This window comes from Furipterus horrens, unplaced genomic scaffold (genome assembly GCF_987537825.1).
Source record: "Furipterus horrens unplaced genomic scaffold, mFurHor1.1.pri manual_scaffold_1, whole genome shotgun sequence".
Lineage (NCBI taxonomy): Eukaryota > Metazoa > Chordata > Mammalia > Chiroptera > Furipteridae > Furipterus > Furipterus horrens.
The window spans coordinates 97222880-97242086 of NW_028327171.1; the positions used below are offsets into that span (position 1 = coordinate 97222880).

The 19207-nt window shown below is 38.7% G+C and overlaps 1 protein-coding gene across 1 annotated transcript in view; it reads left to right on the plus strand.

Annotated features, from left to right (window-relative positions):
* The window catches only part of SIDT1 (SID1 transmembrane family member 1), a 102147-nt gene that overhangs the window by 26861 nt on the left and 56079 nt on the right, over positions 1 to 19207 (plus strand). The window contains exons 2-3 of the mRNA XM_090276721.1: positions 5308 to 5429; positions 6371 to 6541. Coding sequence (XP_090132847.1) covers positions 5308 to 5429; positions 6371 to 6541 — 293 coding nt within the window. The remainder of the gene's footprint in view (positions 1 to 5307; positions 5430 to 6370; positions 6542 to 19207) is intronic.

Here is a 19207-nt window from a genome sequence, read left to right on the forward strand (position 1 = left end):
ATATGCATGACCCATGAACATGAACTAAGGGTGGGGTGGGATCCTGGAGGGAAAGGGGGGTACTGGGCGGAGGGGAGCAAAGGTAAAAAAATTGGAACCACTGTAGCAGCATAATCAATAAAAGATACTTTAAAAAATGAATTTTAAGAGTTTTAGGAGCTCTGTGTTAGGAACTGGGAGTCGTCGTCGGCGGCAGCCGTCCGTCTCGAGAGACGATGGTGTAGCTTCTTAAGAGTCTATCTGCACCGCCGAGAATGGCTGTGCAGTCCGACTCGGGAGTGACACGGTATCTGTCTCCTCCCGTGTTGAATCGACATCTTGCGATGACGCTGGAGTGTCCTCTCCAGTGAAGCTGAAGCTACAGAGCCTGGGCAGGGTGATATGGAGGGTCTGCTGTTGCCCATGCAGCAGACTCCCCCTCTCTTCGCAGCTGAAGGATCCAAGGGAAAGACAGAGTCAATACAGCTTGGCTTCCGGTGCGCCGCAGGAGTTGCCGGTGTTGACTACAACGTCAAACCGCCTTAGGGACTCCGGCTCCAGATTTTCTGTTGGGGTTTACTCCCTTAGCCTTTCCCCTGAAGAGGTATGCCGCAAGGCAGCGGAGGTTTTTTGGAGTCAGAGTTTTCCTTCTCTGATGTGCCCTGACTGGAAGATCAAACCAGCGACACTTAGCTCGCAGGCCGACGCTCAATCCACTGAGCCAAACCAGCCAGGGTGAACTGGGAGTAGAGACCATATATATATATATAATTTTTTCTATCATTTCACAGTGGTATTAACATACCATATAAAGGTAATCAGAGTCAATGTGGTAGGATGGGGCAATATTAGAGAAGACTCTCCACAGAGGACTTAAGAGATAAGGATATCCAGAGGCTAGTCATTAGGATGTAACCCTTTTGAGGAACAGCAGGTAATTGTGCATATAGAGGATTGACAGGCCAAGAAATTAGAGAAGAAGGCAGGGATCAAGAAGTGCCTTGAGGGACTCAGGTCAGTGGAGAGAAGATGGACTTGTTAATAAGTGGTGTTGTTTTAACTGAAGAGTCATATTTTAAAAAAATAATAAAATTGAGATTATTTCTCATACTGTATACTATTATCTATAAAAATGAAACCATAAAATACTAGAAGAAAATATAGGTCTCAGTAACCTGAAATGGTAAAAATCTTAACTATGACTCAAAATCCAAGGAAAAGATTAAGAACTTTGGCTATTGGAATTCAGTCAAGCCTCTAGCTCTAACTACCAGTTTATAGAAAATGTAAGTGATAAAGGAATCTGTTCAGTGACAGATACCACAGGGGACAATCAGCAAAATCCAGAATGTGGTTACTTGACATTTGTTCTGCTTCTATTGTAAGCTGTTTTTTTAAACAAATAAATGCCCTTACCCACCCACCCCCCAAAAGGAGGGAGGGATACCTTTAGATTAAGAGACTCAAAAGACAAACATATCAACCAATGTGTAAATGTTAAAAAATAGAAAAATACCCAAAGCAATTTACAAATTCAATGCAATCCCTATTAGAATACCAATGACATATTTCACAGACCTAGAACAAATACTCCATAAATTCATATGGAACCAAAAAAGACCCCGAATAGCAAAAGCAATCTTGAGACAGAAGAACACAGCAGGAGGAATCACAACACCAGATATCAAACAATACTACAAAGCCACTGTAATCAAAACAGTATGGTACTGGCATAAGAACAGACATATAGATCAGTGGAACAGAATAGAGAGTCCAGAAATAAACCCAGGCCTCTATGGTCAACTAATCTTTGATAAAGGAGGGAGGAACATAAAATGGAGTGAGAAGAGCCTCTTTAACAAATGGTGCTGGGAGAACTGGATAGGGACCTGCAAAAAAATGAAACTAGACCACCAACTTACACCACACATGAGAATAAACTCAAGATGGATCAAAGACTTCAATGTAAGCCGGGACACCATAAAAGTCCTAGAGGAAAACATAGGCAAGAAAATATCAGATATCTCACGTAACAATCTCTTCACGGATACATCTCCTAAAGCAAGAGAAATAAAGGAAAAAATAAATAAATGGGATTACATCAAACTGAAGAGTTTCTGCTCAGCAAAAGAAAACATCAGCAAGATGAAAAGGAAACCAACCATATGGGAAAACATATTTGCCAATGACATCACAGACAGGGGACTGATTTCCAAAATATATAAAGAGCTGATACGACTCAACAGCAAGAAAACAAACAACCCAATTTAAAAATGGGCAAGGGACCTGAACAAACACTTCTCCGAAGAGGACATACAGAAGGTCCATAGACACATGAAAAAATGCTCAACATCATTAGCCATCAGGGAGATGCAAATAAAAACCACAATGAGATACCATTTTACACCAGTCAGAATGGCCATCATCAACAAATCAACAAGCAACAAGTGCTGGCGAGGATGTGGAGAAACGGGAACCCTACTGCACTGTTGGTGGGAATGCAGACTGGTGCAGCCACTATGGAGAACAGTATGGAATTACCTCAAAAGATTAAAAATGGAACTGCCTTTTGAACCAATGACTCCACTACTAGGATTATACCCGAAGAATCTTGAAACCCGAATTCAAAAGAACTTATGCACCCCTATGTTCATTGCAGCACTGTTTACAATAGCTAAGTGCTGGAAACAACCTAAGTGCCCATCTGTAGATGAGTGGATCAAAAAACTGTGGTACATTTACACAATGGAATACTATGTAGCAGAAAGAAAGAAGGAACTCCTGCCATTTGCAACAACATGGATGGAACTAGAGAGAATTATGCTTAGTGAAATAAGCCAGGCAAAGAAAGAAAAATACCATATGACATCACCTAATACAGGAAACTAAAGAACAACACAAACAAAGGAACTAAATAGAACAAAGAGCAGAATAGCAGTCAATAGGGGGGAGGGGAGAGGGAGAGAAGGGGGATAAGTAAGGGAAGGGTTTAATTAAAGAGCCTGTATGAAAGACTCATGGACATGGACAACGGGGAGGGATATGATTGGGGGAGAGGGGGTGGGTTGGGTGGGGGAGAGAAATTGGGGGAAAAGGGGACAACTGTAATTGAAAAACCAAAATAAAAAAATTATTAAAAAAATAAAATAAAATAAATAAATAAATAATTGATTTTTTTCCTGGGGGGGGGGAATAGAAAAGAAATTTTTGAAACAAATAAAAAAATTCAAACCCTGTGTGGATATTGGATAATGTTTTAAAGTTATTAATTTTATTAGGTGCAATAGTGGAAATATGTTTATGTTAAAAGAGGAGTCTCTATCTTTTAGAGATAAAGATTGAACTATTTATAGATGAAATGGTAAAATCTTTGGTATTTACTTTAAAATAATCCAGTAAGGGTCTCTGTGGAAAATAGGAGGTATAAATGAAATTAAATGGTACATAGTTAATAATTATTAAAGTTAGATGAGACATGGCTGGTGTGACTCAGTTGGTTGGACTATCACTCCATCACCGAAAGGTTGAAGGTTCAATCCCTGGTCTGGGCACGTACAGAGGCAATGAATCGATGCTTCTCTCTTGCATTGATGTTTCTCTCTCATCCTTCCTCTCACTCTGAAAGCAATGGAAAAAAAAATATCCTTGGGTGAGGATTAAAAAAAGCTAGATGATAAGAACATGAAGATTTATTATACTATTCTTGTTTCTTTGGGGTAAATCTGAAAGCTCCCAGAGCCACTGAAGACCTTTTTGGCAGGAGAATGCCAAAGTGAAATTGGCATCCGAGGAAGTGTAGCCAGGGAATAAGAAGACTAGATAGGGGGCCCTCAAGGACGTTCACAGTTATAAAGGACAGAACTCTGAGCATGGAGGGGAGGGTCTGGATATGGACTGTATGAGGGAGAAAGAAGTGGCAGAACTTGATGACCTGTTAGTTGAGAAAGCTAAAGAAACAGGGATCAAGGATGACTCTCAGGTTTCAGGCTTACATGGCTGCATAGTGCGGCCATTCACCAGCAAAAGAATTCAGGAAAGATTAAAATTAGAGGTGAAGGGAGTGATAGATTCCATTTCTGACAGGTTGCGTTTGAGGTGCTTGTGGAACATCAGAGCCTAGGAAGGAGGCCTGCACTAGAGATGGGGTTTTGGCAATTATCAGCTGCAGCATGATTTCCATGGAAGCATGTAGGGTGTAGACACAAAAAAATGCTCCCTTCATGAGCAAGTACTTACTATCAAATTAATAAATTACTCTTGGACTGTTTTAACATTAACAAATCAAAGTGGCTTAATCAGGAGAATATATAAGAGAAGCAAATGGTAGTAAGTGATATCCATGCTATTCTGTTTCCTCTCAATTTCCATTTTGAACATGTGATAGATATTCAGGATTTAAATACAGAATTTTCTTGTTTCATTTCCTTTCCCCTACTAATGGAGTTTTCAAGAAAACATCAGGGGAAGAAAATCTCATGTAAAAAAACAAATTTTACTTTTTTTTTTTCACCTTGCCTTTATTCTGTTTTGCTCCTTCCATGTTACCTATGGTATTGAAAAAACTGAAGGAAAACACTCAAACCATCTAGATCTAGGGCCATAGTTCAATTTCCTGCCTCTAAAACAGCCATTAGGGTGTTAAATCCTTGTGTTGACATGTGTATTCAGAAGGAGCCATAGTCATTGATATATGTCAGGAATTGATTTATGCCTTAGAGCAGCACAAGGAGAAGAAAACCCCTGTGATGTCTGTTGCTGGGGAAGCTCTAGGCCATCTGCTAGGCTCTAATAAAACATGGCAGTAACATTTTGGTTTGAAGCACAGAATGATTTTCCAAAGTGAAAATGAAGTTTATCAGCAATTGAGATTCTTGTAGGGTTTTTTTTGTATCTTTAGCATTTATATTCAAATAAGAAGAAAAGGACATTCATACATTTATTTTTCTGTTCTGGGTTTATTCTCAAAATCTTGTGTTGACTGCTCAATTCAAACTCCTCAGCCTGACACTTGAAACCTCCATAATTTGGCTTCACTGAAGACCACGTAAATCAGAATTTTGACAGGTTAGACCCAGGCATCAATTCTTTTAAAAATCTTCCCTGGTGATTTGACTGTGCAATCAAGGTTAAGGCCCACTGTGGTTACAATATGAGTGAGGAAAAGACAACTGAGGCATTTGGATTGTCTATGGTCAGAAGTAAATGTGAGAAATTAGTTTTTTGGAGCTTCGTGTGTCAGCTGTGATGTGTGTGTGCATGTGCGTGTGTGTGCATGCGCATGCCTGTGCACATGTGATGTGCGTTACCTCTCTCTGCCCTGGCTCACAGGTAACTGCCGTGCGGGTGTATGTGAACAGCTCCTCAGAAAGCCTCGACTACCCAGTCCTGGTGGTGGTTCGCCAGCAGAAAGAGGTGCTCTCCTGGCAGGTTCCTCTGCCCTTCCAAGGACTGTAAGTGGGTCTTTTCCCAGATAGCTTCACTACATTGGTTTCTTTCAATAGCCTAGATCTCAATTGATCTTTCCCCTAGTGAAATGAGAAATCTGACATTTGGAATATGGACATATTGTGCATGCTCACTGCAAACAGGAGTTGTGGTAAATTTCCTGATGTGTTCAGCTCTGTTCAACTTCTATGCCCTTTGAAATTCACATAAGAACTCTGCCTAGACATGTAGCACCTAGTAGAACTTCTACCATTTTAATTCTATTCAGAATTAAATAAATGCTGTTTAGCTCTTGATTGGTTAATGAGTCATACACTAAGGACATGGCAGTCAACTTAAATGAGTAACACTTCTTCCATTCTTCAAAATGCCCACCAAGTGTGCATTCTTCATTCATATATTTATTGAGAACTACTAGGTGATAGGCACTGATGATACAACAATCAGGAAAAAAACAGCATAGTCCCTGCCCACATGGAGTTTATATTTTCACAAGGGAAACTATGCAAGGCACTATTGGGCTATAAGAAAAAACCCAAAGGGTATTCACATGGACTTACAGTATGTGTTAAACTGTTTTTAAAGATCAAGATATTTGAAAGTTAAAATACTGACTTGGACTTTGGGGCTTTTTTTGTGCTCCATTTAGTAAAAGCTTGAAGAATGAAAAAACAGAGTCACATGATTGCTTTATCAGGAGAGTTTCCTTTTTATAATTTGATATTTTCCTCATTGAATTAAGAGGATGACTTAGTGTGATATAGACAGCGCCTAAGTAAACTAGTTATCACTAAACAGATCTCTCATCCCTGTTACTATGTCACAGAGCCCTGTGCCAAAAAAAACAAATTTGGGAGAATTGAAAAGCAGTAGACTTCTTTCCCTGCTGTTCATTGAGTCTCTCTGTCTTAATCTGGCTGTTTTTTCCCTTTATTGGCTGCTGCAGATACCAGAGGACCTACAGCTACCAGGAAGTGAGCCGCACCTTATGTCCCTCAGGGGCAACCAATGAAACAGGACCGCTGGAGCAACTGATATTTGTAGATATAGCATCCATGGCACCCATGGGTGCCCAGTACAAACTGCTGGTTACCAAGATCAAGCACTTCCAGCTACAGTAAGCAGGACTCCCCGGGCCTTTCTCTGTTCACTGGTCTGCTCTTTCTGTGCTTGTGAATGCCCAATCCAACTTCCTTCCTTACAGATCAGCACTCTAGAAAGAAATTATCTACTTGGCATATTGTCTTAGCACCTTCTGAACTCTCCTCCTCACAGCTGGGCAACAGGGCCTTATATGTTCTGTGCAGTAGGGAGGCAGTAGGGGACTGGTGCAGAGAGGAAGGGTGTTGACCTCATAGGTGTGTCTGTTCTTGGGGCTCTGGGTGAGGGCCCTGTCCTGTCTGCAGTCCAAGCAGAAGTCTGTGGTGACTGGATATCTTGTATTACTCACCATTGCCACTTTCCTGAAGGAAGTTTTGTTTTTGTTTTAAAGGAGACCTCACATAATTTTTTTCTACTCTTATTTCTATTCCAGTTTTCTCCTCCAAGGTTAGGAATGTATATAGGTAGAAAAAATATGTTATGTGGTTTTATTCTATGTGCAAAAACTAAAGACTATTTCCTCTTTCTCCTTGCACTTGCATTCTTTGTGACAAAATCAGCTGGGAGACACCGCCTTAAGTTGTTTATATTAGAGGTGGGGTATAACAAATTCAGTTGGTGGCATTGTCCCCAAGGGATTTGTTCTCTCCCCAAGGCTACTCCTATAAAACATTGTGTAAATCTGTGAGAAATTTTAAAGAGAAAGGCTAAAACTTTTCCTAATAAAGCCAGAAACTTCAGGAACTTTTCTGTACTATCCAACTCTAAGCTCAAAGCTTATTAAGGGTTCAAACCATTTCCTCCCCTCTCATTGTTTTAAATCAATTTGAAATGAAAATACAGGGTGAAGCAAAAGTAGGTTTACATTTGTGAGTAAGTGAAACAGAGTTTATTCTTGTATTATTTATTAATTTTCTATTTTCCATACAAACAATTGAAATCTTCTTTTGCCCCAACCTGTATTGTTACATTGGTTATATAAAAATTAGAATTTATACTCATCGAAAGCATCGTTAAAACCACAAAAAGATAGCACTTGCAGTCAAGAAGGAGGCATAGGTAGACATGCCTCACCTTCTCATACAACCATAGAAAGAATTAGAACCTGATCTCAAAACAAATAACACCCATAACTGTGAGAATATAGAACTGTATGAAAGTCCGACAACCAAAGATTAAAAGAAGCCACATTCATCCAGATGAGTAGGAGGGGCAGAGTTGCAGAGATGGGTGGAGAGGTGTAGAGACGTGGTGTGGCCCAGAAAGGTGGTGGTGGTAGAATAGGCAGTCCCACATTCACATGTAGGGGATAAAAATCCAGAGGGATACCTTGGGAGCGAGCTATCCCAGCCCCAGGCCAGACTGCACAGCCCAGGGTTCCAGAGCCAGAAAGATAAATTCTCATAACTTCTGGCTAAAAAAATCAGTGGGGATTGGGGCACTGGAGAAAGTGCTGGATTTTCAGGACTTAGAACATACACAAACCCACCCACTCTAGGATTCACCACCAGGGCAACCGCTAGAAGGGTACCAGTTGCATGGAAGTAGGTGAAGTGACTGGAAATGGGGCAGGTACCAGGTAAACTTCCAGAAGCCATGCAGTGGCATTGTCCGCTCTCCAAACTCTCCCCTTACACAAAGCCACAAAGCAGTAGACTGGGTTGCCCTGTCCTGGGGATTACCTAAGGCTCTGTCCCACACAATTTACAGGTGCCCTTTCTTCAATAGGCCACACTACTATTACAGAGAGTCAAAGCAGCCTTACCTAATACAGAGAAACAAACACAGGGAGGCTGTCAAATTTAGAATACAAGAAATATGGCCCAAATGAAAGAACAGAACAAAACCCCAGAAAAAGAACTGAATAAAACAGAGAACCCACCTATCAGATACAGAGTTCAAAACATAAAGTAAGAAATTAGGTTATGAGAGAGGAAGGTGACGGAGGAGTAAGTAGCAGTGTTGTCTGCTTGCTCCTATTGTGGAAAGCTTGGGATATGGACAGAGAGACGAGTGAGTGAGTACAAACTTCGGACAGCTCAAGTGGGGAAGGAAGAGCGAGAATGGAGTAGAAAAGGGCAGAAGGCTCTCCAGCGCTCTTGGGAGGAGTCGCTGGACCCACCAGGCCCCGCGCTCCTACTAGACCGCACCCCAGAGGGACAGCTGCAGACCAGCTCACCGCCTGGAATCTGCTTGGAGACTGTGGCCTACTGTGGGCGCCGGGACCAGTGGAGTCCTGTAGGGAAACAATAGAAAGTTTTCTGTGAAGCGGACGGAGGTATGGGAGGACAGCGACCGGCCCAGACTGTGGGAAGCTGTATGATCTGAATCTGGGTGGAGATCCCCCAAACAGGCAGGTCTGGGATGGTGACCCCACACACCAGGTGAGCGCATCGCGGCGCCAATTAAAAGAGAGGAGCTGAACTGGGCCGGGAGAGCTGCGTTAGAAACATGGTCTCAGTCAGAGCTCCAGACCGGCAGGCAGGGTGCGCAAGTCAATGGTGAGATGGTGAGTGACCCAGAATATGGGAAGCTGTGTGAACTGAGTCTGGTGCTGGCAGTACCACATACCAGGCGTGCACGTGCATCACACTGCCACTGATCAGAAAAAAAGTGGAATTGGGCCAGGAAAACTGCATTAGAAACACGGTCTCGGTCAGGGCCCAAAGCGGATGGGCAGGGCGCACAGGCGAACAGTGAGGAGCTGCCAGCCAGGGACGGAGCCTGGTGCTGCAGCTTGGAACACAGAGACTTCTTGGAAGCAGGAGCAAAGGCAGGATCCAGGGCAGGGTGGGGACTAGGAACATGCGCATTGGCTTACCAACAGAACAGCATTACTACAGAAGCTTGAGGACTGCTGGAGGGTGCTGCAGGACAGTGGGGAGAGATCCAACTCCGCGGCTCACAGCAGATAGTTACTGCAGGCCCCCGAGTGAGAGAAAAGCAGCCACAGAAACCAGCCAGAGCTACTCACAGCCAGCCAACCAGGAAAAAAGTTGAAACTCATGGAATTTTGACCAGGTGTGGATCCAGAAAAAGAAGACTGCACACAAAGGCTGAACTGAGTAAAAACTTTCTTTTTAATTTTAATTTTTTGTGAATATTTTTTCTCTTTAAACTATCTCTTTAATCTGTTTCATACCATCTCTCCCTCCCATCCTTCATCTTTAATTTTTTTTGTTCGCTTGTCTGTTTTGTTTAGCCTCCCTTTCACACTAAATATATAGCATATAACTATTATATAAATCTAAAACTAGACACTATTACTTTCTTACTTTATCCTGCATTCTTCCCTCTAGCTTTTTTAAATTAACATACAATGTAAATATTACTTACTGTCTTGCATAGTCTTGACACTACTTACTACTATTACTCTATCATCCCCCCTCTCAAAAATCATCTTTTTCTGCATTTAAAACAACTCTTATCTATTTCTCCTATAGTATAATAGCCCTAACCTCTCTACATTTATATAAATACTGGCTCATTTGCTGCCGATAGTGGGATAGAGGGTGGGGGATATTTTTGAGGGTGAGGGTTTCTTGCCTGGGCTGTGTGTTTATGTTTTTTACAGCATCTCCACAAAAGAACTGAAGACAAGGTGGGCAGAGTGACTCTCAATCAACTAGCCAGACAGATGGTCCCAACAAAGAGTAATGGAAACATAACCAGACATTATAAGCAAACAACATAAAGGGTATCCCAAGAACGTCAGGCTCAGGAGATCAAAGAGACTGCACCACTGAAACCCCCAGATCTCCTATAAAGAATCTCAAACTACAAAGGTGGGAAATCAAAGCAGATAAATCCAAAAAACAAAAACAAATAAGAAGGATCCAACATGGGAAGACACAGAAACAACCTCCCAATGAAAGGAAAAGAGGAATCCCCAGAAAGAGAGGTAGATGGAAGAGACATAACCCAAATGTCAGACATGGAATTAAAAACAATGGTGGTGACGAAGCTCAATATACTCAACAACCTCAAAGATAACTATGACAATCTCCAAGGAAATTACCAACAGCTCCAAGAAAATTACAGGGAACTTACAGAGAACCACACCAGCATAAAAAAGGACATAGAAACTATTAATAAGAACGAGGAAGAAATGAGTAATACAATCTCGGAACTAAAAAACACAGTAGAATCAATCAAAAGCAGGCTAAACAAAGCAGAGGATCGGATTAGTGAGTTAAAGGACAATGTAGAAAAAAAATTTCCAGACAATACAACAAAATGAAAAAAGATTGAAAAAGTGTGAAGAAGGTCTAAGGGAATTACAGGACAACATGAGACAAAAAAATATCCAGATCATTGGAATAAAAGAAGGAGAAGAAGAACAAGGGGTAGAAATGCTGATAGGAAAGATATTGACAGAAAATTTTCCTAACCTGATGAGAGAAAAAGTCATGCAAGTCCAAGAAGCACAGAGAGTTCCAATGAAGAGGAACCCCAAAAGGGCCTCTCCAAGGCATATCATAATTAAAATGGCAACATTCAAAGACAAAGAGAGAATCCTAAAAGCAGCAAGAGAAAAACAGCAAATAACATACAAGGGAGCTCCGATAAGGCTGTCAACCGATTTCTCAACAGAAACACTACAAGCCAGAAGGGAATGGTGAAAAATATTTCAAGCAATGAAAAACAAAGGCCTACAACCAAGAATACTCTACCCAGCAAGGCTCTCATTCAAACTGGAAGGTGAAATAAGGAGTTTCTCTGACAAAGGAAGACTAAAAGAATACATCTCCACCAAACCAGCATTACAAGAGGTGCTAAAAGAAATGATCTAATAAAGAGAAGGAAAAAAAAAAAAAGAGGGAAAGGAACACAGGTACAAGGGGAAATGAATAAATACATGTCAATAATAACCTTAAATGTAAATGGATTAAATGCTCCAATTAAAAGACATAGGGTAGCAGAATGGATACGAAAACAGGACCCACTTATTTTCTGTTTACAAGAAACACACCTCAAAACAAAAGACTTACACAGACTGAAAGTGAAGAGATGGAGAAAAGTATTCTAAGCAAACAGACATAAAAAAAAAAAAGCTGGGGTATCAATACTCATATCAGACAAAACGGATTTCAAAGCAAGGGCCATAAAAAGAGACAAAGAAGGACATTTCGTAATACTTAAGGAAACAATCCATCAAGAAGATATAACACTGATAAGCATATATGCACCCAATATAGGAGCACCCAAATACATAAAGAAAATATTAGAAGACCACAAGAAGGATATTAACAACAACACACTCATAGTAGGGGACTTTAACACTCCATTATCAACAACAGACAGATCCTCGAAGCAAAGAAACACCAAGGATATACAGGCATTGAACAACACACTAAACCACATGGACTTAACTGATATATATAGAACTTTTCAGCCCAAAGAAGCAAAATATACATTCTTTTCAAATGCACATGGGACATTTTCAAAGAGAGACCACATGATAAGACACAAAACAAGCCTCAGCAAATTCAAGAAAATTGAAATCATATCAAGCATCTTTTCAGACCGCAATGCCTCGAAACTAGAAATCAACCTCAAAGAAAAAAATCAAAGACATCCAAACTCATGGAGAATGAATAACATGCTATTAAATAATGAATGGGTTAAAAATGACATCAAAGAAGAAATCAAGAAATTTCTGGAAACTAAAGATAATGAACACACAACAGCCCAAAACCTATGCGATACAGCAAAGGCAGTCTTGAGAAGGAAGTTCATAGCAATTCAGGCATATCTGAAAAGGATAGAAGAATCTCAAATAAAAGATCTAACCCTAAAGTTACAAGAACTGGAACAATGATAGCAAACAAAGCCTAGGACAAGAAGAAGGAAGGAAATCATCAAGATCAGAGCAAAATTAAATGACACAGAGACTAAACAAACAATTCAAAAGATCAACAAAAGTAGGAGCTGGTTCTTTGAAAAAATAAACAAAATCGACAAGCCTTTAGCCAGGCTCATCAAGAAAAAAAGAGAGAAGACCCAAATTAACAAAATCAGAAACGAAAGAGGAGAAATCATGACTGATACCACAGAAATACAAAGGATTGTAAGAAATGGCAAGAAATTGGACAACCTAGATGAAATGCACAAATTTCTAGAAACATATAACTTCCAAAACTGAATCAAGAAGAAGTAGAAAGTCTCAACAGACAAATAATAAAAAATGAAATTGAAACAGTAATCCAAAATCTCCCTGCACACAAAAGCCCTGCACCGGATGTCTTCACAGGCGAATTTTACAAAACATTTAGGGAAGACCTAACTCCTACCCTTCTCAAACTATTCCAAAAAATCCAACAAGAGGGAAAACTCCCAAACTCTCTCTATGAAGCCTGTATTACCTTAATTCTAAAACCAGGTCAAGACACAACAAAGAAAGAAAACTACAGGCCAATATCACTGATGAACATAGATGCTAAAATCCTCAACAAAGTATTTGCAAACAGGATCCAGCAACACATTAAAAAGATCATACACCACGATTAAGTGGGATTCATCCCAAGGATGCAAGGATGGTTTAATATTCACAAATCAATAAATATAATACATCACTTAAACAAAATGAAAGACAAAAATCACATGATCATATCAATAGATGCAGAAAAAGCATTTGATAAAGTACAACACCCGTTTATGATGAAAACACTCAGCAAAATGGGAATAGAGGGAGCATACCTTAACATAATTAAGGCTATATACGAGAAACCTGAAGCAAACATCAAACTCAATGGACAAAAACTGAAAGCATTTCCCCTGAGATCAGTAACAAGATAAGGATGTCCACTGTCACCACTCCTATTCAACATAGTGTTGGAAGTCCTAGCCACATCAATCAGACAAGAAAAAGAAATAAAAGGGATCCAAATTGGGAAAAAGAAAGTAAAACTGTCATTATATGCAGATGACATGATAGTATACATAGAAAATCCTATAGACTCCACTAAAAAACTACTTGATATAATAAGCAAATTTGGCAAAATAGCAGGGTACAAAATAAATATACAGAAATCTAAGGCATTTCTGTACACCAGCAATAAAATGTCAGAGACAGAAACAAAAAAGAGAATAGCATTTACTATAGCAACAAGAAAAATAAAGTACCTAGGAATAAACTTAACCGAAGAGATAAAAGACTTGTACTCTGAAAAGTATGTAACACTGAGGAAAGAAATTAAGGAAGATACAAATAAATGGAAGCAAATACCATGTTCGTGGATGGGAACAATGAATATCATTAAAATGGCCATACCACCCAAAACAATTTACAGATTCAATGCAATCCCTATTAAAATACCAATGACATATTTCACAGACCTAGAACAAATACTACAAAAATTCATATGGAACCAAAAAAGACCCCTAATAGCCAAAGCAATCTTCAGACAGAAGAACACAGCAGGAGGAATCACAATACCAGACATCAAACTATACTACAAAGCTACTGTGATCAAAACAGTCTGGTACTGGCATAAGAACAGACATATAGATCAATGGAACAGAATAGAGAGTCCAGAAATAAATCCAGAACTATACGGTCAACTAATATTTGATAAAGGGGGAAGGAACATAAAATGGAATGAGAAGAGCTTCTTCAACAAATGGTGCTGGGAGAACTGGACAGGTACGTGCAAAAAAATGAAACTAGACCACCAACTTACAGCACACATGAGAATAAACTCAAGATGGATCAAAGACTTCAATGTAAGCCATGACAACATAAAAGTCCTAGAGGAAAACATAGGCAGGAAAATTTCAGATATCCCACGTAACAATATTTTCACAGATACATCTCCTAAGGCAAGAGAAATAAAGGAAAAAATAAACAAATGGGACTACATCAAACTAAAGAGTTTCTGCTCAGCAAAAGAAAACATTAGCAAGATGAAAAGGAAACCAACCATATGGGAAAACATAATTGCCAATGAAACCTCAGACAAGGGACTGATCTCCAAAATATATAAAGAACTTACACGACTAAACATTAAGAAAACAGACAACCCAATTAAAAAATGGGCAAAGGACCTGAACAAACACTTCTCCGAAGAGGACATACAGAAGGCCCATAGACACATGAAAAAATGCTCAACATCACTAGCATCAGAGAGATGCAAATGAAAACCACAATGAGATACCACTCTACACCTGTCAGAATGGCCATCATCAACAAATCAACAGACAAATGCTGGTGAGGATGTGGAGAAACAGGAACCCTAATGCACTGTTGGTGGGAATGCAGACTGGTGCAGCCACTATGGAAAACAGTATTTAACCACCTCAAAAAGCTAAAAATAGAACTGCCTTTTTAACCAGCTATACCACTGCTAGGATTATGCCTGAAAACTTCTAAAACCCTAATTCAAAAGAACTTATGCACCCCTATGTTCATAGCAGCACTGTTTACAATAGCTAAATGCTGGAAACAACCTAAGTGCCCATCTGTAGAAGAGTGGATTAAAAAACTGTGGTACATTTACACAATGGAATACTATGCAGCAGAGAGAAAGAAGGAAATCCTGTCATTTGTGACAACATGGGTGGAACTAGAGAGAATTATGCTTAGTGAAATAAGCCAGGACAGGAAAGAAAAATACCATATGATATCACCTAATACAGAAAACTAAGGAACAACACAAACAAATGAACTAAATAGAACAAGGAACAGAATAACCGTTATTAGGGGGGAGGGGTAGGAGGGAAGGGGGATAAGTAAGGGAAGGGTTTAGTCAAAGAACATGTATAAATAACTTATGGACACGGACAACGGAGGGGGATATGATTGTGGGAGAAGGGGTGGGCTGGGGGAGGTTACACTAAGTGATATAAAGAAAAATGTATAGGGAACCAACAGAATGAAGTTAAGAATCAAATCAACCATTTTGAACATAAGGAAGAAAAAATCATTTGATCAGAACAGCAAGAAGAAAAAAGAATTCAAAAAAATGAGGATCAGCTAAGGAGCCTCTGGGACATCTCCAAATGTACCAACATCAAATCATAGGGGTGCCAGAAGGAGAAGAAGAAAAGCAAGAAATTAAAAAGTTATTTGAAAAAATAATGAAAGAAGAGTCTCAGAAGGGTAATGACGTTTATATTTACCCAATGGGGGTATATATATGTATAATATAAATAAACTCAAATATGCCAGGTAAAGACATAAAATGTCAAGTGGGATTTTTTCAAAAAGAAAACTAACTATATATTGTTTACAAGAGTACAGCCTTAAATGAAAGAACATATAAATGTTGTAAATAAAAAGTTATAAAAGAAATACCACACTGATATTAACTAAAAGAAAGTTGGTGTAGTATATCAATATTATATAAGATATTCCTTAATGTAAGAAGCTTTATTAGAGATAGAGGGACATTTCACATTTCTAAAAGAATCATCTACTAGGAAGAATTAAATTTAAATTCTAAATTTGTATGCATCTAGTAATATTAGTTCAATATACAAAACAAAAATTACAGAATGAAAAGAACTGGACAAATTCACATTTTTTGTGGGAGACTTGTCTACAGCTGATAAAATAAGCAGACCAAAAATTTTACACACACACACACACACAGAGTAATTATAATGAGCATTGGCAAGTTATGGCTCACAGGCCGGCCACTCGGTTTTGTAAATAAAGTTTCATCAGAACACAGCCCTACCCATTCATTTACATAGTATCTATGGCTGCTTTCATGCTACAATGACAAAACTAAGTAGTTGAGACAGAGACATTATGGTCTGCAAGCCTAAAATATTTACTCTCTGACCCTTTAAGAAAAAGTTTGCCAACTCCTGATATGAAAGAGTAGGCACATGATTAACAAATTTGACTTAATGTATTTAGAAAATTGCACCCTAGAATGATAGAATGATAGAGTGACTAACGTTTTCAAGTACACATGCAACGTTTACCAAAATTACCAAGCTCTAATGCATATCCTGATAAGTTTAAAAGGACTGAAATCCTTTATATGAAATTGAGATAGAAATCAATCACAGAATGACATATAGAATATCACAAGTGTTTGAAAATTAAGTAGTCTACTTCTAAATAATTGAGTCAAAGAATAAATCACAATAAAAAATAGAAAATATTTTGAATAAATGATAATGAAAATATGACACTTAAATTCCTGGGATGCAACTAAAGCCCTGCTGGAGGAAATGATATAGCCTCAAATGTAAATGTTAGGAAAGAAGAATGGCTGAAAGTCGATGTTTTAAGTATCCATTTCACAAAGTTGGAAAAAGAACTGAAAATACAACTCAAAGAAAGTAAAAGGAACTAATAAAATAAAAGCACAAAAATGAAATAGAAAACAAATCCACAATGGACAAAATGAACCAAACCACACGTCAATTATTTGAAATGACTAGTGTTTCTAATACCTGCTTTTAAAAAAATAAAAATGACAGACAAGCCCATTGGGAAAAAAATAGGCAAAATATTTGAACAGATACTTTACAAAAAAAGCTATCCAAATGGTCCAAAATTACAACAACCTCACTAGCTGTCAGTATTATAAATTAAATGATAATGAGATTTCACTACAACTATCAAATTGCTATCATTTGAAAGGACTGACAATGCAGTTCCACTCCTAGTAATATATTCAACTCCTAGATATATGATTGTGGTATTCATTTAATCGACTACTACACAACAATAAAAATGAATAAACTATTGGTATACCTAACAACACAGAAAAATCTCACAATGTTGAGTTACAGAAGCCAGACAAAAGGAATCCATGCTGTTTGATTTCTTTTATATAAAGTGTAAAAACAGGCAAAATTATTCTGTAATTTAGAAGTCAGGAGAATGGTATCTTTAAGAAGGAAAGGGAAGTACATGGTTATGTTTGCCTGGTGAGAATTCATTCAGATATATGCTTATGACTTGTGCATTTTTCTATGTGTATTATACTTGAATAAATTATTTTTAATCAGAATATTTAGCACAGTACATATTTATTTTTTGCAGCTTTTTTTTCTAGATTTAAATTTTATGTTCTATTATAAAGTGCTCCTTAAATTTTTGAAGGCAATCTATTAAAATCTCTGTAGCCAACAGAGGTGCTAACAGAAATAAGATGTTTGTCTTGGTCTTCTCTACACCCCTTGACAGTGTATATCCATAGAGACAGATGGACAGATGGATAAATGATTAGTCAGAATGATGGAGAATTAGTCATAGTATGTTTCCAAGTCTTCCATTAATTCGACATAGAAAAAGGTGACATAATAATTCAAGACCAAAGAACCACCCTCCCACCCACCACTCACGCCTCCCCAAAAAGCAGGAAAAGCTTTTCTGGTGGATAAGATCCACCTAGATCAATTAAATCAGAGTCTCTAGGAGGGATGTTTGGTACTTAGTATATATTTCTTAAAGTTTCTTAGGTGATTCTAATGTGCAGCCAGAAATGAGAACCACTACCTTTAAACAATTTCTAACTCTTTTGCTTATATTTAACTGTTTTAACAATTAAAACTATTTCTGGTATAAACAATATAAGAATGAGTTCCTGCTGCATCTTTTCTGCCCTGCAAGTCACATACCTCGTTCTCAAGCTGAACTGTTTTGACATGGATTCTCAGCACCTAAAGTCAAACCAGAAAAGCAAGATAACAACACAAGAATTGAAACTGTGAAGTCTCTTGTGCAAAAACTCCCTCCACCGAATCATGACACCATGAAAGTCCTCTTTGGACATCTAACTAAGATAGTGGCCAAAGCCTCCAAGAACCTCATGTCGACCCAAAGGTGAGGGATTGTATTTGGACCCACCCTTCTGCGAGCTGAAAATGAAACAGGGAACATGGCGATACACATGGTATACCAAAACCAGATAGCTGAGCTCATGCTGAGTGAGTACAATAAGATCTTCGGCTCAGCAGAAGACCGACAGACAAGACAAGTTACTGAATATGTTCACATCTGTCTTGATGCCTAATATTTTTACATTTCTGTAAACATATTTCTGAAATATTTTTTTCCTTTCAAGTGACAGATGCCTCATTTTGTGAAAACTTAATGATGTTTTGTGTTTAAGTTCCAAACATTTGAATAAAATAGTTGAAAAAAAAAAAAAGAATTCGTGGTTATACAAGTTGAAGGAGATGGCAGCACATTACTTGAACAGAGTGCAGTTCCAACCTTCAGCCTTGCCTTTACTAATTGGTTTCTGTGTCTTCGACCTGTCACTGTCTCCTAGTGGCAGTGCACTTAAATTCTAGGGCCAGTTTTCTGTGAGGTTAGACTCTTTAGAGAATTGAATTCTATGAAACTGAAATCATAAAGTCATAACTCTATGCAAGTGTTAATGAATGATATACATGCCAGTGAAACTGCAAATCTATTTCCTCACATTGTTTTCTGTTTCCACCTCTTGCAATGTGACTTGCCCTCAGGAATCAGACACTCAGAGCATCTCAATATATTCATAGTTACTAGGGCTTTTATGAGAATAAGATAAGCCTAAGAAGAGATGGCTACTGAGATATATGTCTCTTCTTCCTTGGCTTTGGATTGTCCCACACAAGCCTTGCTGGTGACCCAGAAATCCAGAGGATGATGGTAAAGGACAAGAGCTGGGGACTGTGGCAAGATCTGGACTCTAGGTACTGAGAGAAACACTGAAGAACCAACTCAAAATTT